This window comes from Carcharodon carcharias, chromosome 17 (assembly GCF_017639515.1).
Source record: "Carcharodon carcharias isolate sCarCar2 chromosome 17, sCarCar2.pri, whole genome shotgun sequence".
Taxonomy (NCBI): Eukaryota; Metazoa; Chordata; class Chondrichthyes; order Lamniformes; family Lamnidae; genus Carcharodon; species Carcharodon carcharias.
This window is the reverse complement of record NC_054483.1, coordinates 63,068,694-63,096,363: the sequence shown is the minus strand read 5'-3', so window position 1 is coordinate 63,096,363 and position 27,670 is coordinate 63,068,694. Positions and strand designations below refer to the sequence as shown.

General features: G+C 39.2%; 1 protein-coding gene across 3 annotated transcripts in view; it reads right to left on the bottom strand.

The window, feature by feature from the left end:
• Positions 1-27,260, bottom strand: part of LOC121289992 (poly [ADP-ribose] polymerase tankyrase-2) — a 90,849-nt gene extending 63,589 nt beyond the window's left edge. For all 3 annotated transcript variants that reach the window (XM_041210087.1, XM_041210089.1, XM_041210088.1), the window contains exons 1-7: positions 27,085-27,260; positions 13,042-13,266; positions 7,929-8,024; positions 7,339-7,375; positions 4,565-4,640; positions 3,702-3,796; positions 828-894 (exon numbers count right to left, since the gene is read on the bottom strand). In XM_041210087.1, coding sequence (XP_041066021.1) covers positions 828-894; positions 3,702-3,796; positions 4,565-4,640; positions 7,339-7,375; positions 7,929-8,024; positions 13,042-13,266; positions 27,085-27,232 — 744 coding nt within the window. In that variant the 5' untranslated portion in view covers positions 27,233-27,260. The remainder of the gene's footprint in view (positions 1-827; positions 895-3,701; positions 3,797-4,564; positions 4,641-7,338; positions 7,376-7,928; positions 8,025-13,041; positions 13,267-27,084) is intronic.
• Between the last annotated feature and the right edge of the window lie 410 nt (positions 27,261-27,670).

The window sequence follows — 27,670 nt, the reverse complement described above, 5'->3', positions numbered from 1 at the left end:
ATTGAAAAATAAGTCAAATTTAAGGGAATAATATATTAAACTTCTCCAGTATACAATATACAAGCACATATCGTTAAATGCTCAGATGCCAACAAAATAAATTGTCAGAGGTATGAAGAAACAAATTTAAGATGTCTGTACCATCAAGAAATAGGAAACATCAATGGAGACAGGTGAAAAGATAACATTAGATATTTGAAGTAGAATAAGAAATAAAATTATATAGGACTTAAAAGAAAGTATATCAGCATAACTTACATAAGAAACAGCAAAAATCATGTACATCAGACTGAGTATATGAATACAAAGTGCTGTGCCTATACCTCGTGTTTTACTGCAGCTCAGATCAGAAATAAATTTTGTACTCATTACAGTAAATTATGTTAATTTGGGGAACATATTTAGACACCATTGGATGTTTAAAATAGAATAAGTATCTACTGCATGGTTAGGTGCAAAGTAGAGCCCCCTCCGCTCTGCCCCAACTCTATTAGTGAAACATTTTCCATTTAACACGAGCCAACCTGTTCTCTCTAAGCGAGGTTGTCAATTCAGTGTCGAATTAGAGATGTTTTGTGCAATGGGCCTTTGACCACTGCATGTTGGACTGAAATTTCTAAGGCTACAATAGAGCCAGAGATTCTTGTTCCATTAGCCCAGGTGGAACCTGAGCACAGATTCTAGAGAGATAAGCATAGTGTCTAATCCACTATGTCACCCAGTTCCAGAGCACTATTTATTCTTTAATATATTTAACTCCCTGCATCCTCACCAGTTTAACTAACATATAATTCTCAAATTTGGAGTGACAAAGATTAAATACTAACCTTAACTAAAAGTTCTGTAACTTCATAATGACCATAGGAACAGGCATTGTGAAGAGGTACTAAGTCTCTAAAACACAAAACAAATAGCCTTTGAGAAATATTCAGAATAGTTCCAAACTAAATTTTAACAATATCCCCTGTGGAACTGTTTCTGACACTTATCATGAAGCTCAATGCAGCAGTTCTTCCATTATCATGATAAAGCAAATTTGACACATCACAACTAACAAAGTAAAAAAGTTACATACACCTTTATTATATTAACAGACCTCCCGTATATTGGAATACTATTTATCTATTTTATAAACAAAACACAGGGACCTTTGCATTACCTTCCTGGAAAACTCTTAATTTTGTGTACTGCACGGTGGGTTTGTATTATTTCTTTCTGGTGCAAGTATTTTATTCTTTCGTCTTTTCAATACCTCCTCCAATTTCTTATTTGTTTACACTGATGATTCAGGTACACTCGCTTCTCTTCACTTTTACAATGGATTTGTAGTCCTTCTTCAACTGTCTTTCTAACAAAACAGCACCAAGGAAGTCTCTAATGAGGAACACCTTGAACCAGTTTTAAAATATAAGCACCTCATAAGTTTATCCTCAGTCCTAACACAATCATCAGTCCCCTTCATTAACACAAAAATATTTTAAAACCCTAAATATCTTAAACTAAAACATTTTGACTATATTGCTAAAAAAAACTTTTGATGTTTCTTTCTACCACTTGCACCTCTACTCTTTGCATTTTGCATCAGACTACCATAGTACACAAAAAACTACCATTCCTATGATGCATTTTGCTCATGCCTAATTTGTCAGCAAATTAAAATGCTGAAGATAATAACATTTAACTTCTGGAAATTTTTTCTTTCGCATCATTTGTGGTTTGTGAATTTTCTGGCTGTCATGGTGCACTCTAGAGATTTCAATTCCACAGTTGAAGAATGAAAATTACAATCCTATGATGTGTCACACACACACTTTACCAAAGTTTCTCAGGAACTAAAGGCTAAGAGAATGCAGATTCTGCAAATGGATCATAATGCAAGTCCTACGCTACAGGGAGGAGGAGTGGGGAAGTTTTGAGACGGGAAAACAGTTTCAGGGATTTCTAAAATTGCATTCTATCTTCACAGATAAATTTAGTGATTTTGTTCAGAACTCTAATATTGTTTGTGCTTATGTTCATTAATTTATAATCAAATATAGGGTAAGTGAGGGAAGCAATACAGTTTGCAGTATTTGGTTAACTATGCATTATTGCTTTTCTGTATTTTTCTGAATGCAAATTTATGAGTTCCTGATTCCATCTCTGCTCAGGGTCATTTTTTCACTTTTATTTTTCTTAATAGGACTTTTAGAAAATATGCATGCTCACAATTGAGTAATTTATTCCACTTGCAAGCACATTTTCTGCACTTTTGGATATTCTCACCTCTACAGGCTTTCAGATGTAGAATTTGCAGAACCTCCTGTAATATTACTCATGCTAAAATGTAGGACATGCTCTTTTATGAAGGTCAAAGTGTACAACATAATATATTATTCTGTCCCTAAAGTGTGGATGCATGTACCTTTAAGGTTACAAGAATAATAGATGTTAAGTAAATAATGGAGGTATTCAAAGTAGCTGGAGACACATGGCTATGGCATCTTCTGTTCCTGTACAATTCAAATGTTTGTCACACTAAAAAGTATAAAGATACAAAGGCAAACATTTGCATTAAACAGTATATAACATCTGCAGTTTGTTGGGCAGAAAATGTATACATACCTAAAAAGGTTTTACTAGGGTTTTTCCTGTGTTGTTCACAGTGAGTTAGAGGATGCCCTACATCAGGGGTCATAGGGCATCACTTAATTAATTTTAAACCTGAACAGCAATTTTTTAAAAAAGAAATTTGCCTAAAATAGAAACTGTTTGGATTTGCAAGAAAAAAATTAAAGTTAGAAAAATATCAATTTTCCACTGAATAAAAAAACAAATTTGACATAAAAATGAAAGAATGTTTTTGTCTTTATAATACATTTTGTAATAAACTAAATTATACATTTTCTTTTAAATTTGTCGGTAAAGTCATCGGAAAAACAGGATTTTTTCTTAAAATATTCAAAACAAAGACAATTTTCCAGTTCATAGATTCTCATGATACAAAAACAGCTTATAATAGAGTCAATAATTTATTGTTTTCAGCTATATCATTAACATCGCATCCAAAAACCCGATCCTCAAACCCAAGCACATAGCTATAACCAGTGTGCAGACATATGACCTGAATAGGTTATTTCAAGTATGATGCCATTTTTATTAAGAAAATTCTCTGAAATCTTGAAATGTATTATAATTAACTTTTGATACCCACAGGAAGATTCTGTTAGCTTCTAGTTCTTAAGTTGACATTCTTCCGACTTAATATTTCTAGATTTTTTTCATGAAAATGACAACTGGCTGATAAAGGTTGGGAGCTGCAAATGAGACCTCAAGAAGCTCCATGCGACAGATTGCCAATCCCTGTCCTGCATCAATAGGAGTCTATGCTGAAATGCACAGAATATAATTTGGTGACCGATTCACTGTGATAAATTAAAGTCAAACTTTCTTTTTGTTGCATTGGATTCTGGGACTTTTTTCTAGTAATTTGGGAATGGAATTGTATTTTTCATGGAAACATGCATACAAAGTTGTGCATTAGATTTTTATCTTCTACCTTCTTTAAAAGTTCACAATACAAAGGATGTCAGCAGACAACTTAAGAGTCAAGGAGAGGATCTGCTGTAAGGTTTATCCTTATGTTGACTAACACCTCCAGCTGTTAGTGCTTCCCATCACATCCAAGCTTGCCTGGGAGATGCACTAAAGCAGATACTTACCCTTTATCCTTAGCATGAACATCAGCACCATGCTGAAGTAACAGCTGTACGATCTTAACACGGTTATATCCTGCTGCTAGGTGAAGAGGTGTAGACTGTGGAGAGATAAAGAAAATATTTAATTAGGAAAATTATAATTTATAAAACGTTAGACTTGAATAGTTAAATGCTGCATCTCTCTTTACATAATTGGATTCAAGTCTGCTACACTACCTCATGGATCCACACAAAACATTAAAGTCCATCAATGATGCTTGGTTCATTATTTATAGTGCTACAGTTCTCAATGTTGCTAATCAACTCCCATCCACTGTTTCACATCACTCCTCCCAAGAAATCATATGTTAGTTTCTCATCGTCTACGCATAACACAAGACCCAACCAAAAGCACTGCACCAATTTATTAGGTATCAGTAGCTTCATTCTACTTAAAAATATTGAAGCCATACAAATTATTTTTAAAAATGCATTAACTAAATTATGTTCATGTTTTGATATTACAGACAGAAAACTGCACAAATTTCTAGTGATCCCATTAATGGGCTTAGACAATCACATATGGAACAACAGTTAATGTTGCTGGTCACTGGGATCAGCACTGTGTTTGTTGTATTTAGCAGCCAATAAGGCTACTTGTGTGTCATACTGCAGCTCAAATTAATACATTTAGTTCTGACAGGGTTATTACATCCTTCAAGCAAAAACCTAGACTTATATTCTGCTATTAGTGGGGCAGCTCTTCTATTCCTGGGCAAAAGGCACCAATTCCACAATCAAGTTACACAGGTTTCTTTCAGTGGAATAAAAATAACATTCAAGGACTACATGTACATTATCTAGCTAAAAGCAATTGCAATTCTTACCTTTCTACCATCACTTGCATGGCAGTTTACATTCAATGGTGTAAGTAGGGACATCAACTTTTCTTCGTTTCCATTCCTGGAAATAAACCTTTTAAAATTATACCTCTTTCTATGCTACTTAATTGAATAACAAATCCAGAAGTTTTTGCATCAATTGTTCTAGGATCACTTTTCACGCTTCCATTTGCAGAATTGCAGGTATTTTACTTATTAATCTAACTCGTGTAAATATTGATCACTTATAATTAGTGCCTAAAAATCTTTCTTCAAATCACTTTTACATTACAGCATTCTGTGCTTTACATGTTTTCATTAAGTGAGTTTTCATTAAGTGAAAACAAACTAAAGCCTTTCATCGCACTTAACAGAAATGCACTGTACTGAAAATGCTAAAGCTCATTATTAATGTAGTGATCTGATGACACCATGTGGAGAAGTGCAACACAGCATCACTTATATGCAAGGGCATTTTGAAATTAAATACTATTAGAACTCAGAAGTTAACCTAGGTAAAACAACATAGCTGACGTAAAACTATATTTCTATATTGATTTAAATCAAATAAGATAGCCCAGAGTATTCTAAATTCAGCATAGCAGAGTGGCCCATGAGGATCTTGGTCACCATTCTAATTACTGGATACTGTTGGGATACAAATACCAATTTCACATCCTGAGAACTGAGCACACATAGATTGAAAGCAGTGCGAAATAAACAAGTTTCACAATCAGTTATAAAAAAGTTATGCCACGTCTTAACCCCCATACTGTTTTGTATCTTTTGCTTGGTCGTCCTGAGAGTGGATACGCTGGTTATGATTTTCCAAAATTCCCAAGATTCTGGAACGATCCCAGCAGATTAGAAGTTAGGAAATATAACATCACTATGCAAAAATAAAGGAGGGGGAAAGAAAACAGGGAACTACAGGCCAGTTAGGCCGATGTTAGTCAGCAGGAAGTGCTGGAATGTATAAAGGAAATCTTAATGCACTTAGAAAATCATGATATGATCAAACAAAGTAAACATCGTTTTATGAAAGGGAAATAGTGTTTGACAAATTTATTAGCCTTTTTGAGGATGTAACTAGCAAGGTAGATAAAGGCGAACCAGTAGATGTAGTATACCTGGATTTCCAAAAGGCGTTCAATAATATGATACACAAATGGTTAATAAGAACATAACGGCTCATGGAGTTGCAGGTCATATTAGCGTGGATAGAGGATTAGTTAATACACGGGAAGTGAAGAGTAGGCATAAATGGGGCATTTTCAAGTTGGCAGGCTGTAACTAGCGCCACAAGGATCAGGGATACGGCCTCAGCTATTTACAATCTAATTTACTCTGTCTCTTCATCGAAGTAATGTATCTAAGTTTGCTGCCAGTACCACACTAGGTGGAAATGTAAGCTGTGAGGAGGACAGAGCAGCTGCAAAGACAGGTTAAGTGGACGGGCAACAAGATGGTAGGCGGAGTATAATGTGGGGAAGTACGAGGCTATTCACTTTGGTCGTAAGAATGGAAAGTAGATTCTTTTTTGAAAAGTGTAAAAAACTTTTAAATGTTGATGTTCAGAGAGACTTGGGTATACTCGTTCAAGGAATACGTGTTAGTATTCAAGTACGGCAAGCAATTACAGCATCACAGACTTGTTACAGAAGAAGGCCTTTCAGCCCGTGTTTGCCTCTCTGTTACCTCTTCAAAAAACTCCAGCGAATTAGTTAAATTTTCCCTTAAGAAATCCATGCTGATTTTCCTTGATTAACCTACATTTGTCCACTTGACTATAAATTTTGTTCCGATTTGTTTCTAGAAGTGTCCCCACCACCAAAGTTAAACTAACAGGTTGGGCTTATTTCTACATTATTATACTCCCATTCATGTGTCACACTTAAATGCTGGCAATCAAACGATTATCACTTATTAACTTGAAATCCTTCAACATGCATGTTGCCATGCATTAATGACACAGATTGCACTGGCTAGTCTTCACAACAAATGCCATCACCCAAAATGGCAGCTCCATCCCCCCTCAAAGTTCCACAACATATATTCTTTAAAAAGATTTATGCTATTCAGTTGTGAACTTGCAATCTTGTAATTTATAGTGAAACTTAATCCCTTAATAAAATAGTGTCTTACAATTACTCCCAACTAAACATTTTATATATACACCAAGGATCTGATTTACAATTCGCTCCTAGCTTCATTGCTCGTGAAAGGAATGCATCTTCACCAGCGAAATATACTAAGTATTACAGTCTTTAATTTATATTTAAAAAAGTACCAAAATCCAAGAATCTATGGTTGCATGTATGTCATCATGTTTTACTATACAGGATGCAATATCATTTAAACTTCTGAGTCTAATATTAAACGGGTGACAATATTGGGAGAAAATTGGAATACAGCAGACCTTTCCTGATCATTGTAAGAGTTCTACTTTACAATCAGTTTCAAGTAAATTATATATTCTTATGACATCATCGTAAATCTTTTCAGCACTATCTCCTGCACCTCAAAATTCTTATAATATAGACCAAAACTCCGAGTGGGTTCTAACCAAAGTTACCTGTAAATTTAACATTAACTCTCTTATGTATTCTTATTTATTAGGAGTGCACAACTTATATGAATATTGGGACATAGTTTGGTTTCGAAATTCACAGCCCTAAGTATTGATCAAAAAAAATTACACATTGTCAATTAGTGCTGAGTTAATTCCCTTGACCAGGAAACAGAAATATAAAACTAGTTTTCAAAAGATGTATCTGTACCTTGCAGTCTCCAGCAGTTCATCTTTTTTGTATTCACCTATAGAATGTAATTTAAACAGTTAAATATTTCAACTTAAAAATTAAAGTAATTTCAGTGATTGAAAACACTTATATTTATTAGTTTTCAAATTTCGCTTCCTTAAGGTTTCAAATTAAGCAAACTCAGCAACATTCATTATAATGTCTTTTAGATAGAAGTACCATTTCTAGATATCCAGATACCCCATGGCCTTGCGCTATTCCATTTCGTATCTACTGTTCCAAATAGCAGCGTGAGCATAAAACTATTCTTCCTCTCCGCTGCTTTTGCAATTGTTTAATTTCTTTCCAATTTCTGTAAAATATATGTTATGCAAGCTGGACTATATTATGCACTTATCCTACCTTGGACACCCTTAGGCCTTTACTAAAGCCACTCTTCAAATGGCAACCAGGAGGAGATGTGCAAGAGCAGCTTAGCAAAATATTCCTTGCTTCTGCTCAGTTTCACTCAGCACACTGGAATTTCAACATGAATCACCTTAGTGTTTCCACTTTAGTTAATGTGCTCCATTACTTAGAGGTATAACATTAAGTAATTCAAAGCTCACCTGTCAATACCGTTTTAGCAGATGGATCTGCCAGGTCTAATGCTGTTCTTCCATCTGTGTTCCGAATATGAGGGTCAGCTCCATGTTGAAGCAAAACTGTAACAAAAAGGATGAAAGTCAAGACACCAACAAAAATAAGACTTGCATATTAAATAAAACAATTATACAGAATAGTAACAATAAAATATTAAAATGTCACAATATTACATTTCAAAATGCACTGAAAACTCCCACGACAATACGAGTGTCCACATTTACCCATTAAGCCTGTGGCTGATGCTTCACTGGGGGTTTTCAATGATAACTATTGTTAACGTCTCAGCAGCAAACCTGAAGAAATTGGTGCCTATTCAGAAAGTGAAAAAACAATACCTGTACAGAAAAGCACCCCAAGTTTTAAAAAATCTCTTCAGACTTCAAATACTGAAACCATAATCCTTCTCCTCCCCCTTTAATTTTTGGAATATTGGATACTCCCCTCAAGAGGTGGTTCCCCACCTCCATCTTCCCTAGAATCATTCCGGTCTGAAGGCTGTGCTACCCATTTTAACTAGTATAGAGGCACATTAAGCAATAATAAATTTATGCTACTTACATGTATTGATCAATAAAATTTGCTATTAAAGTAGCTCACCAACACAAATCCTCCAAAGCAAAAATATAGATGCAAATACAATTCACAATGCAGATTCATATCTTAAAACATTAGTTTCAATAAACATGACAGCTAGGTAGTCATTGATTCTAAAGTTACACTAGTAGCTTACCGATTGAAGCATATTAATAATTTCTAAAGAAAAAGGTTTGAACTTTTAACTCACTTCCCCCTTCTCAAATATTTCTAAAAGCAGATTTTCCCAAGGCATGAATTAGCTATTTTCACCATCAGTTGTAACAACATTTTCAATTTTGCTTAGAAATCCATTACAAATTTAAAGACTAAAATGAATCAGCATTTCTTCCCACTTCTTGATTCGGTATATAATTGTAAACCAATGTAGGTTCTTGATTGTGTGATGAGATACGTCATTGCATAATCCAATGATCCTTAACTGTAGGACCCAAGGCCTTTTCAACCAGGCCATAACAAAGGTCAAAAGTTTTGCCAATCTGGGACTGCATATTGGGAAACTGGTAGAGTCAAAGGCAACTGCAGAGTGAAAATTGACAAAAAAACAGTAACATTAGCAAAGAAGCCACCAGCTCTTCTCCAAAAAAAGAGCAAAGTTTTAAGCAGCAGTTAACAGTGTAACTCACATTGAAGCATTGCTTCAGTTTCAACCGAGCTTCAGTGAAAATCCATTGGAACTTTTTATCCTTGGAATGTGGGTATTGCTGGAAAGACACAGTCATTTATTGCCCATCTACAGTTGTCTGAAAAAGTGGTGATACAACTTGATGACTTGCAAGGCCACTTCAGAGGAAGTTAAAGGATCAGCCACACTGATGTGGAACTGGAATCATACATAGGCCAAACTGGGTAAGGACGTCAAGTTTCCTTCCCGAAGAATACCAGTCAGCTAGTTGGGCTATTCCAACAATCTGACAGCTGCATGGTCACCATTGCTGACCTGAGTTTTCAATTTGAAGATTTTTAAAGCTGTATTCAAATTGTCTAACTGCTCGAGAGGGATATGGACTCATTAGTTCAGGCTCTGGGTTACTCGTCCGGTAGCATAACCACTACACCAGCAAACAACTTAATGGTCCAGAGCATTAGTGCTCAGTGTTTATTCCACTGAAACAGATAGCAACTTCTGGAATTCTGGGCATGCAAATAACACAGAAATCCAGAAGTTGCTGTCACTGATACTATGCTGCTCCAGAGGGTGTGTTGTTGAGGCACCCCAAGTTTGCAAGCAATGGTAAATTTTGTGGCTGGTGAAAACTTCCACTCTTGGGCTGAATTTTCCCCCTCGTTTTGGGAGGGGGAGGTTGATAGGTGGGCGCGCTTCCAATCAGCGTCCCCGATTAGAGGTGCAGCGCCATTTTATGTGGGCGGGCCTTAATTGGCCCGCCCAGTGTGATGCCCGCAGGGAAGCACTTTGCGCTCCCTGTGCAAGGGGGGAATGTCTAAAATCGAGAGTGCGCTCTTTTTTGCATGCGCATGAAAGAGCGCACTCATCTCCCTGAGGCTAAGTGCTGCCTCAAGGAGATCGCCTCTACTTTCAAAAATATTAATAGAAAAGAAAAACTTCTCTTACATGTCCTCTCATGTGACATGAGTTGGAACATGCTCATAATTTCCAAAAAAACTTTATTAAAATTTTTAAAACCCTAAATGAAACTGTGTAAGGCATTGCATTATAAGACCAATGGAATTTGGTGCAGACAGCACCAATTCATTCTCGCAGCTCATGAAAATGTTTGAGTTCTCTTACCATCAAAAATGTATCCTTTGGTACAGCCTACATAGATGGCAGCCCGAGCAAATAGGAGCAGATAGATAGGAGAAATAGATGGCGCTAGTGGATGTGGAAAGAGAAGTGACATACAGATTTCAGGAACTGAGAACATAAGGCATAGAGTTTCTGCTTGATTTTACTGGATTTATTTGGCACAATTCATCTGAAATTGGTGCAATCAGCTCAAGAGTTCACAGAATTTCAAATTACATTCAGAGCAACTCAGGTTCTGAGGTATTTTGCGCTAGTTTAAAAAAATTGCTCTCGAAGCTGGCCCAACCCACAAAACTGGCCAGAGCTCCATGATGACTTGCGCCTTTTCAGTGCGTGCATCCTCCTTCCAGCATCTAAACCTACCATGGTCAAGCAAGATTAAGAATTTTCATTTTTCTTTAAAAAAAAAAGTAGCATAAAAACTTTAGAATTACTGGTATAAGTTATCCTGATGCAATCAATACATTAAAGTTTCAAAGTATGTCCACACCTTCAAGACAGTTGTATCAGTACACCAAAAATGTTAGGTCTTTGCTGTGTTGAGATTGTTTGGCATCACATCTTTGTAGGTGGTTCTTTTGTTTGGAAAACACTTACACATCTGAATTTTTGACTTGACATTCAACTTGATTTAAAAGTTAAACAATGCAAATACAAGTTTTTTATTGTTGCTACAATCAGTGTTATTCAATACGGCAATTAACTATAACTAAAAATACTATAGCAGCTGATATAGTGAAGGAAAAAGTCAATTATACTTCAACATATGAAAGCAGGGTAAACATTCATGAAGAAAGTGCAGTTGCAAATCTCCATGTACAAAGAACTTGATATTTTAGTATCTATATTGGGTTCATTTTGCAGTTTTGGTTCTGTGGCTTTCAATCATATGCTTCATTGGTATTTGATTTGCCCATAGTCTATGGGAATTGTATGTAAGTCAGTGCATACAGATCAACCCAAAAATTCAAAGAATCTGTTGCTGTAAAGTTGAAAACCAATAACTATGCCAATTAGGGATTAATGAAATGTCAATACTTTTACTCACCTGCAACCCTGTAATTCGTAGTACAAAGCGCTTGAATATTACATATAGAACTAACAATCAGGATTATCCCACGAGTTAAAGTAATAAAACAAAAGTTATTTTGAAGCAAGTTTTCTTATTTAGTCTGCATGAAAATAGTTGTTCAAAGGGAAAAGTAACAACACTAAAATCCCAAGACAAATGTCCAATGCTTAGACCAACCATAATTAGGGCAGATACTTATTAGGATAGATCAGTCCCCTTGAGAAAAATTAACAGGTACTGGAGAAAGATACTTTGCCACAAAAAAATGCTAATTATATGGAATTTACAGCACAAAGGAAGCCATCTGACCAAGGGGCAAGAGTCCGTGCTCCCCTTAAATGCATCTATATCATTCACCTCAACTGCAAGTTCCACATTCGTCCCAGTGAATGAAGATACATCCCACAAGTAAAACATCTTGTGGAATTCTAAGAATACATTTCACAACAAAAAGTGTTTTTTTTCTCCCCCCTTGTAAAACTAGTTTTACAGAAATGCACCTTTTCACAATGCCCTAAGTTCTAATTTAAAACTAGTCTGCCTCAATTTGTTAGCCTGTATAAAAAAAAAGGCACAACTGGCTTCTAAATGATGTATACATTCCACTGCTCTACATGTAGAATTTACTTTCTACTTAATGCTTGAAATGGGCATTTTTCCCCCCTTTTTAAAGAGTTTTCAAATAAACAGTTCACTTTCAACCAATCATTGAAATAGGTCCACTATAAAATAATAGATGCTTTTAAAATATATAATTTCAAAAACTATTTACAGTCCACTTCTTTAAAAGATTAAAAGCATGTATATACCCAGGTATGTGCTACTCAAAGTCAAACAATAATCACCATGGAGTGAAAGGAGTTTTAAAGGACTGTAACTAGGCAAAATTAGTTTTTATCTAAGTGCAATTGCAACATACTGATTTTTTTTTTTAAAACAGCATACCATATCTACAATATCTCTTGCATGTTACTTCCTTAAAAAAAATGTTTATTTAGTTTATTTTTGTTCAATTATCACTTTATAAGCTTGCTTTTACATTGCACATAAAAGTGTTCGCAAGCAGATCTTGCACAGCCAGTCATAACTGCAGAATAAACTTCTCAGGTTCACTAACGCCTGCCACCTTAGCAGATCACCCTAGTGAGTTTAGTCTAGGGTGATTGCTGTTGCATCCAGAGTTGGAAGCCCCAGAACACCCAGAGAAGTTAACCAGCTTATCACAAATCCTGACCAGTAAATTAGAAAAGTTCCACAGCATTTGAGGTAATTAATTTTTTTGTAGAATCTGGTATTAAAAATACATGCAGAATGACTTTTGGACAAACAAAAATTCAACGCTAGATACTAGAAAAACAGTTTTAAAGAAATAAGTTATATAATGGTGAGAATATGAATTACTGAATCATGCTTTATCAAACCACATTAATGATGCTAATTAAAAAATGTATGTGTCAAGGTCAATAAAGAATTCAAACACCAGTTTTTTATTAATATTCAAAGATCCAATTACAACCACCTTCTATAACTACAGATAATTATAAAAGTATAATAGCCTTCATGAAGAGACTGTTAAACCATAGAAAAGAAAACATACCTAACAAAATTCTCTTGTACTGAAGAAAGTTGTAGAAAAGCCTACCTATGCATACGTCAATTTTGCCTTTGATAGCAGCTTCATGGAGAGGTGTGTAGTTCCAATTATCTCGAGCATTAGAATCAGCACCATGACATAGCAACAAATTGACAACTTCTGCATGACCGAATGAACAGGCATTGTGCAGAGGAATAAGGCCTCCATCATCTCTTGCATGGACATTGGCACCACTCTGAAGCAAAAATTCAACTACATCCTTCCGTCCAAATCCTAAAGAGATTGATATATAGTCATAAATTATCACAGTAATCACAATTAAGGTGCCCTGAAGTAATCATCTAAAAAGTTTTTCTTTAGTCCTTCGATTACTTTTCTTTCAAAGTTTATTTGACTACAAGTCTCAAATAACCATGAGTCACAAGGATATTATACAGTTGAAAAAACACTCCTAAAAGTATGTTCTGCCTAATTTCTGAAGCAAAAACATTTGCCAAAACAAATTTGAACTGATATGCAACAATGTGGCACAAATTAAAGCTAAACTGCAAATTAATTGCATTTCTGAAACATCATTTAATTTTAAATGATTTATTTATTAAAGCAAATTATAGGCATACTATCTTCCATGAAGATGAGGAAAAAAAACCTTAAACTGCCTCCAGAAGCAGTACATTTTAAATCAATAGTTACGGTAATTTCTAACTTAAACACTGCCTAAATTCTTGCATAAATTCAAAACTTAGGTGTTATCAAACTTCCTTCACTCCTTTACTGTTAAGGCCAAGGAATTGTTTTTTTAAAGAACTTTTCCAAAGCAGCAGGTAAGCCTTTTACAAATTAAGTCTGCAATGTATTTTAACAGCTGATTCACTGTCAAGGCCAGGTACAGACTTTTGAAGTGAGGCTGAGGACAAGCAGGGTAAACACAGTCAGTGAAATTGATGGTCTGTGAACTGTGGCAGGAAGGCAGTAAGTATAGCACAATAGGCAGCACCAATACCAGGGAACAGGACAAAGGGATATGTGCATGAAGATGACATTAGCTACAGTGGGGAGGGAAATGGCTAGCTGGCAGGAGATTAAGACAAGGCTGACATGGGTGAAAAATGAGCTTCCAGAGCTGCAACACAGGAGTGGAGCTTAAAGCAGCAGAGAAAGTTGCAAAGAATTGGTAGTCAGGTGAGGAACAAATAGAAGTAGGGCCTCAGATGGTTATCAGGAAAGGAGATTCAGAATTTCTGTTTGAGGTGATAACAGCTTGTTCTGAAAAGTCACTTTAAATAGATAATGTAAGCAATTGGCAAAGTGTACATCACCACCTACTTGACAAAGGCTGAAACAATGCTATGCCAGGCTACAGTTTACATAGGAAAATGGAAGTAAGACAGTCAGTAGATGTTTTTAGTAACATAGATAAGGTGGTTAAAAAGATAAACAGCATCCTGGGCTTTATAAATAGAGGCATAGAGTACAAAAACAAGGAAGTTATGATGAACTTTATGAAACACTGGCTTAGCCTCAACTGGAGTATTGTGCCCAATTCTGGGCAGGGCACTTTAAGATGTGGAGGCTTTAGACAGGATGCAGAAAAGGTTTAAGAAAATTGTCCCAGGGATGAGAGACTTCAGTTATATGGATAGATTGGAGAAGCTCTCATCAGAGAAGGCTGAAATTTGACAGAGCAGAGAAACTGTTCCATTGTTGGGAGGGCTGAGGGCCAGAGGACACCAATTTAAGGTAATTTAGCAATTTGAAGAAAAATTTTTAATCTTCAAAACACTGACTAGTTAGGATCTGGAATACACTGTCTGAAAGTGTGGTTTAGGCAGATTCAATCATAATCTTTCAAAAGGGAATGGGATAAGCACCCGAAGAGAAGATATTTGAAGAGCTATAGTGAATGCAAGTAGCCACGCTGCTCTCGCGGAGAGCAGACACTGACACAATAGGCCAAGTAACAACCTCCTGTGCTGTAAATGTACTTTGATTATTTTGTAGCTGATTCTAACTACTATGAAATTGTTCGGTTAAGACTTATCAGTGACAAATTCACTGCAGTACTTATTTATTCTTTGATAATATTCCAATTACAGCATTTCTTACATCTATTACAGCAATCCACTACAGCAGATGTAGCAAGTTTAAGATGCTTGCAATTAAGGATTTAAAAGCTCTCCAAAGAAGGCAGCTAGTGATTTGCTTATTTTAATAAGGGCAAGAGTGAATTGCTCATTGAGCAGATGAGGGACAGCACTTGCTAGCAGCATAACACCTTCAAGATGTTTGACTAGGCTCTCAATCAGATCCAAGCATCTTAATCCTTCTATGCCCTTTCTTTATGTCAAGATAGCTTGAAGTATCCAGAGTATTTGCAAACATCAGTGCCAACAGATTTTAGAGGGAGGCTGAAGGATTTTCTGTTTTTTTGAGTTCCAAGAAAATTGGAATTAGATCTGAACATTGGAACTAGAAACCCTTTAATTGCTCAACAATAAGTCCTGAAAAATTGAGTCTTCAACTGGTCATGAGCCATGCAATTTGCAGGATATTTTTAGTATTGTTAAATGTGTGAATGAGAACTTAACTGTTAAGGTGAGTTAACTCAATTTTGATGGCTTTAAGTTGCCCTACTTCCATAGGAATCCTTTGGAGCCATAACTAGACATAAAATACATACAAGCATTCAATGGCTGTCTCTCTTACAAGTGATGGGCCAGCTGACTGAAGCACATACATCCAGTAATAGCCCCCAAGTTAAGGGGTGGAAGCATGGTAAATGTCAATCCTTTTCAGGTAAAATATTAGCAGCTTTACAGTGTGCTTGTATTCAAATCTTTTTGTTCTTAAATATAGACTGAAGCCCATCAGATGACAAATCCATAAGTGAGAACTTCTTAAAAAGAATCTGCAGAGGCATCTGTCTCATTGCAAGCATCTGTCTCATTGCCATGCCTACATTTATACGCTCAGTGGTACTACTGGCCTCCAAATGTGAGGTGCTGAAAACACCGTACAGGCAAACTTTAATAATTTCACTGCCATCAATAATAGAAACTCCAGTTTCATGGAGGATGCAAAGGCATCCATGGCAGACTTTCAAAATGAAATTGCTAATGTCTGTTGGCTCAATTTGATGAGTATCTTCATGTAGGTCAGTAATTTTGCCTTTTTGGTGAATTTGTAGGTTGGCTGATCTTCAATGGGCTGTGTAGCTCAGGCTAACATGGAAACAGTTTTCTAAAAATCAAACTTAGCTTCATTATCAAGTCTTTGATGTCAGCCTTCATTTCTGGAATCTTTATATGGAAATAGTTGGTACATTTTGCAGAAAATCAGTCTTATCCTGGACAGAACAAAATCTAAGGAGAATATATCCACAGCATAAAACAATGACATTCACTACATGGCACACAATTGTCTTTCCTGCGGCCCACTCGCCAACCTTCCCACATGCCGCTTCCCTCCCTGATCCTCTGATTCCCAGCTTCCCTCGCTCCCTGCTTCCCTCTCACAAGCTCTTGGTCAGTGAGGGTTTGAGCAAGGGAAGCAGAGAGCAAGCGGGATGGGGGGGGGGGGGGGGGGGGGGGGTGTTGGTGGCAGGGAACGCAGCAAGCAGGAGGAAGTGAAAAAGAATTAGTAGGTCATTAACAGTTAGTAAGATGACTTTAAGGCCAAGTTAAAGTTCAAGGCAGCCCATAGGTTTTTAATGCAAAAATTATAGGTCAGGAACATAAAAACCATCTAATAAAGGGTGGAATTATGGGAAAGTGATTTTGGTTTAGCACACTGTTTTTCAGAAACACATTAGGAGTGCTAAACAAAGGATAGCTGTAAAATAACAGAGAGAATAAGTAATTAACAGATATTAAGATCATTCGCTGACGAAAGCTAAAAGATAAACTACCAAAACCAGAAGACAAGGGTGCCGTGTATAAGTAGAAAAGGTATGTTCAATGTACATTTAATCTTGGTTAGATCAAACGTGGCAGACTGCGTATAGTTAGTGTGTTTGTCTTTTACAATAATTTTTTGCATTTTTTGTACAAAGATATACTTTTGAAGAAATAAATTACAACAAAAGTATTTAAATCTACTTGCAACCTATTAAAATTTTCCAATATACCAACTGGCCCTTACTATTTTTCTAGTGTATACCATTAGCATAAAGCAACTCTGCTTTAACTCTCCTTATTTCAATGTCAGTCTGGTGCTTAAAAATGAGGAAGAATCTTACATTCTTAAAAATAATCAGCTGAAAAATAGAGGATTGTATCCAAGTCATTCCAGTATCAACTGTCCTCTCATGCAAAAGTTACACTGTGTTAACATAATGTAACATCTCCCTTATTTTTAAAAAGATTTCTTTGTTCTAGGTCATATGTGGCCTAAATGCCAACTCTTGGCAATAAATGTATGCCTCAGCTGCTATCTCCTCTAAATTTGGGCCAAAAGCCTGCCATGGTTTCACTTCTCTAGTTCTGGAGCGCAGGTTTCTGATTTATCCTAGAGAAATCACCAAAATTGTAATTTTCTAACTTTCTCTACTGTTCCATGGTTGTTTGCTGATGACATTCGCCTCCTCAGATATTGAAGCAGTCTGTGCTCTGGACAACATTCAGGCTTAGACTGATAAGTGGCAAGTAACATTTATGCCACACAAGTGCCAGGCAATGACTTTCTCCAACAAGAGAATCTACCCATCTCCCCCTGACATTCAATGGGATGACCATCACTGAATCTCCCACCATCAACCACCTGGGGGTTACCATTGACCAGAAATTTAACTGGACACTCAAATACTGGGGTTACAAGGCCAGGTCAGAGGCTGGGAGTTCTGGAGAGTAACTCACCTCCTGACTCCCCAAAGTCTGTCCAACATCCACAAGGTTCAAGTCAGTAAGGTGATACTAATACTCACCCCACTTGCCTGGGTGAGTGCAGCCCCAACAATATTCAAGAAGTTGACACCATCCAGGACAAAGCAGCCTACATTTTCAGCATCCTATCCACATTAAACATTCAGTTCCTCAACAATGGCAATGTGTACCATCTACAAGGCACACAACAGCAATTCACCAAGTACCTTTCAAATGCGCAACCTCTATCAGCAAGGACAACAAGGGCAGGAGGTGCATGGGAACACCACCAACTACAAGCTTCCCTCCAAGTCACTCACAATCCTGACTTGGAACAATATCGCCATTCCTTACCGTCACTGGATCAAAACCTTGCTAACTGCATAGTGGGTGTACCTGCACAAGATGGACAGCAGCAGTTCAAGATGTGACTCACCAGCAACTTCAAGGACAACTTGGGATGGGTAACAAATACTTGTCTAGTTCGCAGCTAAGTCTTTTCCCCAAGATAGACATTGTCAACAGCTGTGTTGGGACAGAAACCTTAGGAAGATTTGAAATTTCTTATGTCCACTTGTTCAAAGGTACATTAATTAGATTGCCACTAAAGATGTTTCATGTACCAAATTATAAGCTTTTGAATTGCTGGCTTGTCACCAAGTGGACAAAAACATAGAAGCCAACAATCTGGTAACTTTACCAAGGGGAAAGCACAACATTTTCTCATGTCACTTAAGCAGGTATGAACTATGATTGTATAAAGTGAGAGATTTTTGACATGTATGATTGAACATTTGAAGTGTTCAAGCAAAACCTCAAGAAAGGAAACACCCAATCTATACATTTAGGAACATGGTTACTGAATTAGAACATCTGAAGGCTTGAGCATAAAAATGCAATGTATCCCAAAGGACTTTATCATTGACTGTTATGAAACAGATCTGTGAAAACAGCCCAAGATGATTTAATAAATTGGTTATTTGATCCACAATGTAATTCTCTCAAGTAGCTAAGCAAATATAATGATCCTAAATGGTCTCCTGAGCACAGCTGAGCAGGCAAGGGGTGGTAGATCAGATGCTGGCTGATAGACAAAGTACTCAGTTAACCAGTTGAGGAGATAAAGAGTGAACCAGATCAGGGTAGCCAATCAATCGTTGAAATGAGCATGGTGGGGAAAGAGTGTGAGGGACTGGGTGTCCGGGGGGGGGGGGGGGGGGGGGGGGGGGGGCACAAGGGGAGAGTGCGCCTGAGTGTGTGGGGAGGGACTGCGAGAGACTAAATGTGTGTGTAGGGGTGGGTGGGAGCGCAGGGAAGTGGGCATGCAAGGGGTGGGTGGCTGGGCACATGGGGGGAGTGGGCATATGGGAGACTGAGTGTTGGGGGTGGGGGGGAATGCAAGAGACAGACAGTGTGGGGTTGGGACGGGCAGCAGAGTGCAAGTCTGCCTTGCGGCCAGTTTCAGGTTTCTCACTCACGCTCATCGCCAGGCACCAACACATACACATGCACCCACTCAGTGGGTGAGGGTGAGCGAGTGAGCACCCTGAAACAGTGAGCCTGGTACCCACACATGGACCCTCTCACATTCTGGTCATTTTTATTAATTACTGTTTTTTAGATTAACAATTTTCTTTGGCATTGCTGTACTTTTGCTCAGCAATTGTTTTTCCTTAAAACTTCAGGTTTTTTTTTTGAAATTGAGTTTATTGTTGTGCCAAACCTTATCTTTCTGAAATTTGCTCATCAGTCCCTTGAGTGAGAAAAATATGTAAATATGGCCCCTCGAGCATAAAGGTTGGACAAACCTGATGTAAAGACTTGGTCTCAACTCTATGGCCTGGAATTTCCCAAATTTCCACATCAAGTATAAGGCAGAACTAGCTGACTTACACTAAATCCCATACCATCCAAAAATATAGGCCAGGAGCATTTTCAGTTGCCCCACACACCAAAACAACTGCACGTCTAGTTTTTCTCTATTTTCGTTTTTGCACGGTAATATGGTGCACAATGCCAAGGAGAGGGCAAGCAGCCCGTGGGAGGGTGGCAGTGGGTAAAGACACACAGCTCCCAAACCTCAGCTCGGACTACCCACATGATCATATTGAATGGCAGAGCTGGCTTGAAGGGCCAAATGGCCTACTCCTATTTTCTATGTTTCTGTGCTCTTCTGCACCATCTTCCAGTGAAAGCAGAACCAAAGAGGTGGTGGTGGCCAAAGTAGTGGTGATAGCATACATTTGGCTATGTCAAGATGAGAGCCATCAGATCCTACAAAGCCTGAGACTGGAACTGCTAGGCCGCAGTGGACGATAAGAAGAGAAGAATCTACAACCAAGTTAGTACCTCCATTTGCTATCTCCAGGCAGGGTCCAAGCCTTATTCTATCTATAATGCAAAGGTGTATCTCTGCAATGGTGCAAGGAGAGAGAAAACAGCTGAGGAACTGAAGAATGCAAACTCTGTCTTTTGTAAAGCAAATTATCCATATTGAGCTGCTCGAAGAGACAATGGAAAACCAAAGCAACATATTTTCACACGTTTTTGGAATATGCCTTACCTCTGTAAGCAAAGTCACAATACACCAAGACAAGGGAGTGCCCTTCTGCCTGGTGAGCTCTCTAGTATCAAGATTTGACTGGGGGAATAGGGAGACACAGACAGAGGAAATGTCACCTCTTTGGAGGGGGAGACTAGAAAACAGCTACTGAGAGTTAGTAGCTGTAAGCCTTCATTAGTATCTGCCTGTTCGTGGAACATCAGAGGGGCAGGAAGACTTGAGATCCATCAGCAATAACCGATGCTTTTTGTGGGCATGCTCTCCAATGCTTCTGGATTTATCTGGGGACAACAATCTAGGTGGTGGTGGCTGTTGCTTTGAGATGTGTGGTAGGTCACCTAGGCAAAAATTGGTAAGAGCACATTGGTGGTTAAGGCTAAGTGACCACCTGTAGAGAATGACTTGGCTTCCAGTCTCAGGCTTTGTAGGATCTGATGGCTCTCATCTTGACATAGCCAAATGTATGCTATCACCACTACTTTGGCCACCACCACCTCTTTGGTTCTGCTTTCACTGGAAGATGGTGCAGAAGAGCACAGAAACATAGAAAATAGGAGTAGGCCATTTGGCCCTTCAAGCCAGCTCTGCCATTCAATATGATCATGGCTGATCCTCTATTTCAACGCCATACTCCCGCTCACTCCCCGTACCCTTTGGTGACTCCTTTGGTGTCTAGAAATCTGTCGTTCTTAAATATATTCGGTGACTTGGCCTCCACAGCCTTCTGTAGCAGAGAATTCCACAGGTTCACCACCCTCGAGTGAAGAAATTTCTCCTCTTCTCAGTCCTAAACGGCCTACCCCATAGCCTGAGACTGTGACCCCTTGTTCAAGAGCCCCCCCCACCCCCACCTCGCCAGGGGAAACATCATCCCTGCATCCCGTCCTTCCATCCATATCAGAACACTATACATTTCAATGAGATCCCCTCGGATTCTTCTAAACTCCAGTGAATACAGGCCTAGTCAGCCCAATCTCTCCTCTCTTCATAGGCCATCCCAGGAATCCGTCTGAGGGCCCATACTGCACTCCCTCTATGGCAAGTATATGCTCTCTTAAGTAACACGACCAAAACTGCACACAATATTCCAGGTGTGGTCTCACCAAGGCCCTGTACAGCTTCAGCAAGATATGCTTGTTCCTGTACTCAAATCCTCTTGCAACGAAGGCCAACATACCATTTGTCTTTCAACTGCTTGCTGCACCTGCATGCTTGCTTTCAGTGACTGGTGTACAAGGACACTCGGATCCCTTTGGATATCAATATTTCCCAATCTATCATTATTTAAATAATACTCTGCCATTCTGTTATTCCTACCAAAGTGGGTAACTTCACAATTATCCACGTTATACTGCATCTGGCATGTATTTGCCCATTCACTTGTCTAAATCAGCTTGAAGCCTCTTTCCATCCTCCTACCCACTCTCATTACCACCTAGTTTTGCATCATCAAAAAATTTGGAAATATCATATTTGGTTATCTCATTCAAATCATTGAAATATATTGTGAATAGCTGGGGCCCAAGCACCGATCACCAACTGTCACTCTTAAAAAGACCCATTTATTTCTACTGTTTCCTGTCTGCTAACCAATTCTCAATCCATGCCAATATATTACCCCCAATCCCACTTGCTTTACTTTATACACTAACCTCTTATGTGAGACTTGATCAAAAGCTTTCCAAAAATCCAAATACACCACGGCCACTGGTACTCCTTTATCTATTCTGCTAGTGACATCCTCAAAAAACTCCAGATGGTTTGTCAAACATCATGTTCCTTTCATAAATCAATGTTGGCTTTGTCTAACCTTGCTGATATTTTTTAAGTGTCCTGTTATTACATCCTTTATAATACTCTAGCATTTTCCCTACTACTGATGTTAAGTGAACTGGTCTGTAATTCCCTCTTTTTTTTTTTAAGTAGTGGGGTTACATTTGCCACCCTCAAATCTGCCAGTAGTATTCCAGAATCTATGGAAGTTTAGAAGATGATAACTAACAAATCCACTATTTCCATGGCCACCTCCTTCAACCCTAAGATGTAGATTATCAGGCCCTGGGGATTATCGGATTTGTCCCATTAATTTCTCCAGCACTATTTTTTTTTTTTACTAATACCAATTTCCTTCAATTCTTCCTTCTCACTAGATCCTTGGTTTACTAGCATTTCTGGAAAGTTGTTTATGTCTTCTTCTGTGAAGGCAGAACTAAAGTAGTTGCTTAATTGCTCTGCCATTTCTTGTTCTCCATCATAAATTCTCCTGTTGCGGACTAGAAGGGACCTACATTTGTCTTCACTAATCTTTTTTTTACATACTTGTTCCTTGCAGGTTTACTCTCCAACTATTTTTCCCCTCTTGATCAACCTCTTTATCCTCCCTTGCTGAATTCTAAACTGCTCCCAAACCACATGCTTGCTACTTTTTCTAGCAACTTTATATGACTCCTCTTTGGATCCAATACTTTCCTTAATTTCTTTTGTTAGCCACGGTTGGGCCGCTTTTCCTGTTGCGTTTTGCACCAGAAAGGAATGTATAACTTTTGTACTACCTGCATTTGTTCCGTAAGTATTAGCCATTGATTATCCATTGTCACGCCTTTTAACTAAGTTCCCCAATCTATCCAACTCACCCTCTATCTTCATAGTTTCCTTTAGTCTAGATTTAGGACCCTAGTTTTGGATTGGACTAATTTACTTTCCATCCTAATGATGAATACTATCATGTTGTGGTCACTCTTCCCTAAAGGACACCACACAAGATTAATTAACCCCTTCTCATTGCACAATACCAAATCTAGGATAGCCTGTTCCCAGTTGCTTCTTCAACATACTGGTCTGAAAAAGACATCTTGTACACACTCCAGGAATTAATCTGCCACAGTATTATTGCTAATTTGGTTTGTCCAGTCTATATGTAGATTAAAGTTACCCATGATTACTGTAGCGACCTTTCTACAAGCATCTCTAATTTCCTGTTTAATGCCACACCCTGTTTGGAGGCCTATAGATAACTCCCACTAATGTTTTCCACCCCTTGTTGCTTCTTAGCTCCACCTAGACTAATACTACATCTTGATGTTCTGAGCCAATATCTTTCTCACTATTGCACTGTCTTCCTTTACTAACACCACCACCTCATCTCCTTTTCCTTTTTGCCTGTCCTTCCTAAATATTGAGTACCCTTGGAAATTCAGTTCCCAGCTTTGGCCACCTTACAACCCCTGCAGTTGGCTGAGGGGCTCATCCAGGCACCCCTGACAAGTGAGGATGCTGAATGGCTGAATTTAATTTCCCTCTCTACTACCAACTCTTTCCTTAGGCAGCATTTTCCCCCCCATCGGGTGTGGGGACATTGTGCGGAAGCTGGCGTGAGCGGGCAAGCTCCCGACTGGCGCCCCAATTGGGGGCATGCCACCATTTTATGTGGGTGGGCCAATTAAGGCCCACCTAGCGTGACGTCCACCCGGAAGCACTGTGCGCTCCCTGAGCCCACAGATCTCACTGATGCAAAGTGATGACTCAGGGAGATCAGTGTTACCTTTAAAAAGGTTATAAAAGGATGAGAAAAATTTTATTAACATGTCCCCTTATGTAACACTGTCACATGAGCTGGGACGTCAAGTACTTTTATTAAAAACGTAACAAAATTTTAAATCCCTCATGAAACCTCATCCTGCCCGTGAATGAGGTATTTTTTTCTGAAGGCTGCCTGGGCTCTTCACCTTAAGGTTGGGCAGGCAGGTCTATTAGACATTTTAATTACTTTTTTTAATGGCCTTAATAGGCTGTTGACAGGTCAGCAGGCACGCAGCCGAGTCGGCTGCGCGTCCGCCAAACTGGAAATCTAAATGATGCAGGGTGACGTTGGGGGACACACCCGATGTAACCTCGCTTCATTTTATGCGTCAGCAAGCGGGCCCTGCCCCCACTTGCCAAACAGAAAATGCTGCCCTTTGTCAGGAAAAGGAAGGTAGCCTGGCTGGAAGATTGTAACTATCCACTTTCTGCTTATTGAATGAATACTTTGTTTCTCGTGTTATTGCTGCCAAGTTAAAAGAAAGATTAAAACTATCATTGAAATTGAATAGAACTGCGTGTAGCCTTTCTTCTGGTTACAAACTTTGTGGAAGGATCCACTGATTAAAAGTTTGCATTACAAGCTGTGGTGACACCCCCCGCCCCCCAACCCCCATCCCCCCCCCCCCCCCCCCCCCCAACACCCATTCCCCCCCCCAACCCCCATTCTCCCCCGCCCCCCAACCCTATCCCCCCCCCCTCCTTATGCAATGTCTTCTAAAGACATTTGTCATCCCTTGGCTCCAGCAGGCAAGGATATTCAATCAATCAATTGGAATTGGTTACTTCACCTATCACAGCATAGTCTTCATGTGCTGTGCCCTGCACAACTATCCTTACTACTCTTCTAGAGAGCATTGCAGAACACCTCAAACTGGTCCAGGTATTTCAAGTGGCTCTTTGGCATCTGATGATCATGTTAAACACCTCCCACTATCCATCCTTCCACTGAGCCTCAATCCCCATACTTGTGAGATATGGAAAGTTTCACACTATGAGTACGGTGTGACAGGCACTGAAATTTCAGCACAGGATGGGCAGCCAGCCATCGCAGACCATCCTGAACATTGAGGGAGTGGTAGCCCTTTGTGTTTGTATAGCTTTGTGGATAGCTTTGTGGATTCTTAAGTGAATTATTCTATTGATTGCCCCCAGAACTCTGGAAGCCAGAAATCCTATAAAAACTTAATGCCCTCTGCCTTTTCTCCACTACAAACATTCCAAATCTGATCGACTTCTCAAGTCATATGAAAAATGAGATCAGTTAACTGCTGAATACAGGCCCTCACTGGCCCTTTCACCAATCCCACATCTTGTAGATACCTGGAAGGATCCAAACCCATAAAACCTGACAGCTGTGGTCAATTACAATTCTACAGGTAAGGTTCTATCATGTATGGTCTGAAGCCTTAAGTCATTGTGGAGCCAGATACAGAATCAGCAGCTGGTGTCTTTTCTAAAGTGTAGTTTCTCATACCTCCTGCAGCATCAGTGAAGGCTGGGTACTTGGGTTACAAGGTGCTGCCTCTATTGATGGTGCATCACTTTCCAGACCACCTGGCTTTCATTCTCTTCCCCCTCCATTATCATTCCAAGGAGGAGTAGAGCCACCAATAGAGCGATTTTAATTTCTCAAATAAACCACCTGCTGTGTTAATTCTAACACTTCTGTTCATATACTAAAAAAGTCTTGGTGCATTTTTGGACCACAGCTGTCAGGTACACATTACCACATTTGTAATTGACCACAGACATCAGATACACATTACCATGGCAGAAAATTCAAGACTATTGTATAATAATTTGCAATTCTGAGAATTATATAAATCTGAAGTATGTCCTGAAATGTCAATATGTAAAAAGTTATAACATTTAAGCAGCAAAAAAAATCCTTATCAGCTGAGATGATGGCCAGACAGAGATGACTGCAGTTGAGTCCCACCAGTAATATCTCCAGGCAATATAGTAAGACAAGCGCTAAGAGCTAACTGGACTGTCCAGATGACCTACATTGGATTTAGGGCTGGCTGAATTAAATGGGTTTCCTAATTTTTTTAAACTGCAAATTCAAACATCTTCAGTTTCTTAACACTTTTCTGCCAAACTCCAAAGTGATCACTTGTATTCATACTGTGAGAACAGTATTACAGCCGGTGCACTGCTACCAAAAAACCCTGCATCTTGTTTCAGTGCACATATTATAGTGTTTGCATGTCCTCTGATCAAAATGCAGGGATATTTACAATTTTTTTATTCATTCATGGGATGGGAGTATCACTGGCTAGGCCAGCATTTATTGTCCATCCCTAATTACCAGAGAAAGTAATGGTGTGCTGTCCTCATGAACCAGTGCAGCCCATGTATCCAAATTGCAGGGATATTTGCAAAAATGAACAGTTTGCATCTTGGTTTTCCCTTCTTGAAAACATTAGCAGCTGAAGAAGCAAAAGCTCTAAATAAATGACGGACTCCAAAAGTAGTAAATACCAAACTGATACATATATTTTAAAATTAAAAAAGAAAATGCTGGAAATATAGTCAGATCAGGCAGCATCTGCAGAGAAAGAAATGAAGTTAACGTTTCAGGACTCATCTTTAATCAGAACTGGGAAAGTTAAAAATGTAATAGGTTTTAAGCAAGCGAAGAGGGGGATGGGTGTGAAAAAGAACAAAAGGGAAGGCTGTGATCAACTGGAAAAGAGGAGAGATTAAATAAGAATCGTTTGTGGTGCAGGGCTAAAGGAAGTAGCAATGGGACAAACAAAGAAACAAAAGATGAGTCAAGAGGAGGTGTGAATGGCAAAATAACGAACAGCTGCACCCCAGCATTTCCAGCATCTACGATATTTTGCTTTTGTATATATTTCCAAAACCTCTGCAGTCAGCAACTCCAGCTGTTGTTGGGGTGGTGAATGCACAGAAACGGTCAAGTTCTGCTCGACGCGTAAATGAGAAAAACCAAAAAAAAAAATTGAAAAAAAAACAAAAGAAAATGGCAACTTCACGTCTGAGAAAATTAATCTGAGCAGCTGCTTTGGCCAACGCCGCCCTACCAGAGGAACGGGGCGGGGGAACAGCTTTATTTTTTACCTGCAGCAAAATGTAAAGGGCTCGATTTGCGTCCTGTCGTGTCCCTGGCGTTCACATTGTCCGCCCTCAGCAGCCTCCTCACCCGGGCCACATCCCCATTCCTGCAGCCCTCGAACAGCTCCCTGGTTGGGTCCTGATGAGCCGACATCGGAATCGCAAACTGCTCCCCCCACCACCCCCAGCAAGATAGAGGCAAGGAGTCACCCACCCCCCCCCCCCCTACTCCGGGGCAAATCGACAGGACACCGCTGAGGAGGAGCTGAGCCCGCTCTACGCCACCAGAAGCCGCGCCGCAGACATGGCGGCCCCCAAACGGCCAACAGGCGCCGCTCGAGCGCCGCCCGATCCTTTGTCCCGCGCGTCCCACTTCTCGGCCGGAGCCGGCCAGGCACAGGGTCACGTGACCACAGCCGCCGGCGGTCGTCAGGGAAAGGCGCACGCGCGGTATTGTTACCATTCGCTCGTAGACCTGGGGAGAGTAAGTTTGCAATAACTGCGGATGCTGGAAATCCAAAACAGAAATACCTGGAAAAACTCAGCAGGTCTGGCAGCATCGGCGGGGAAGAACGTTTCGAGTCCTCATGAC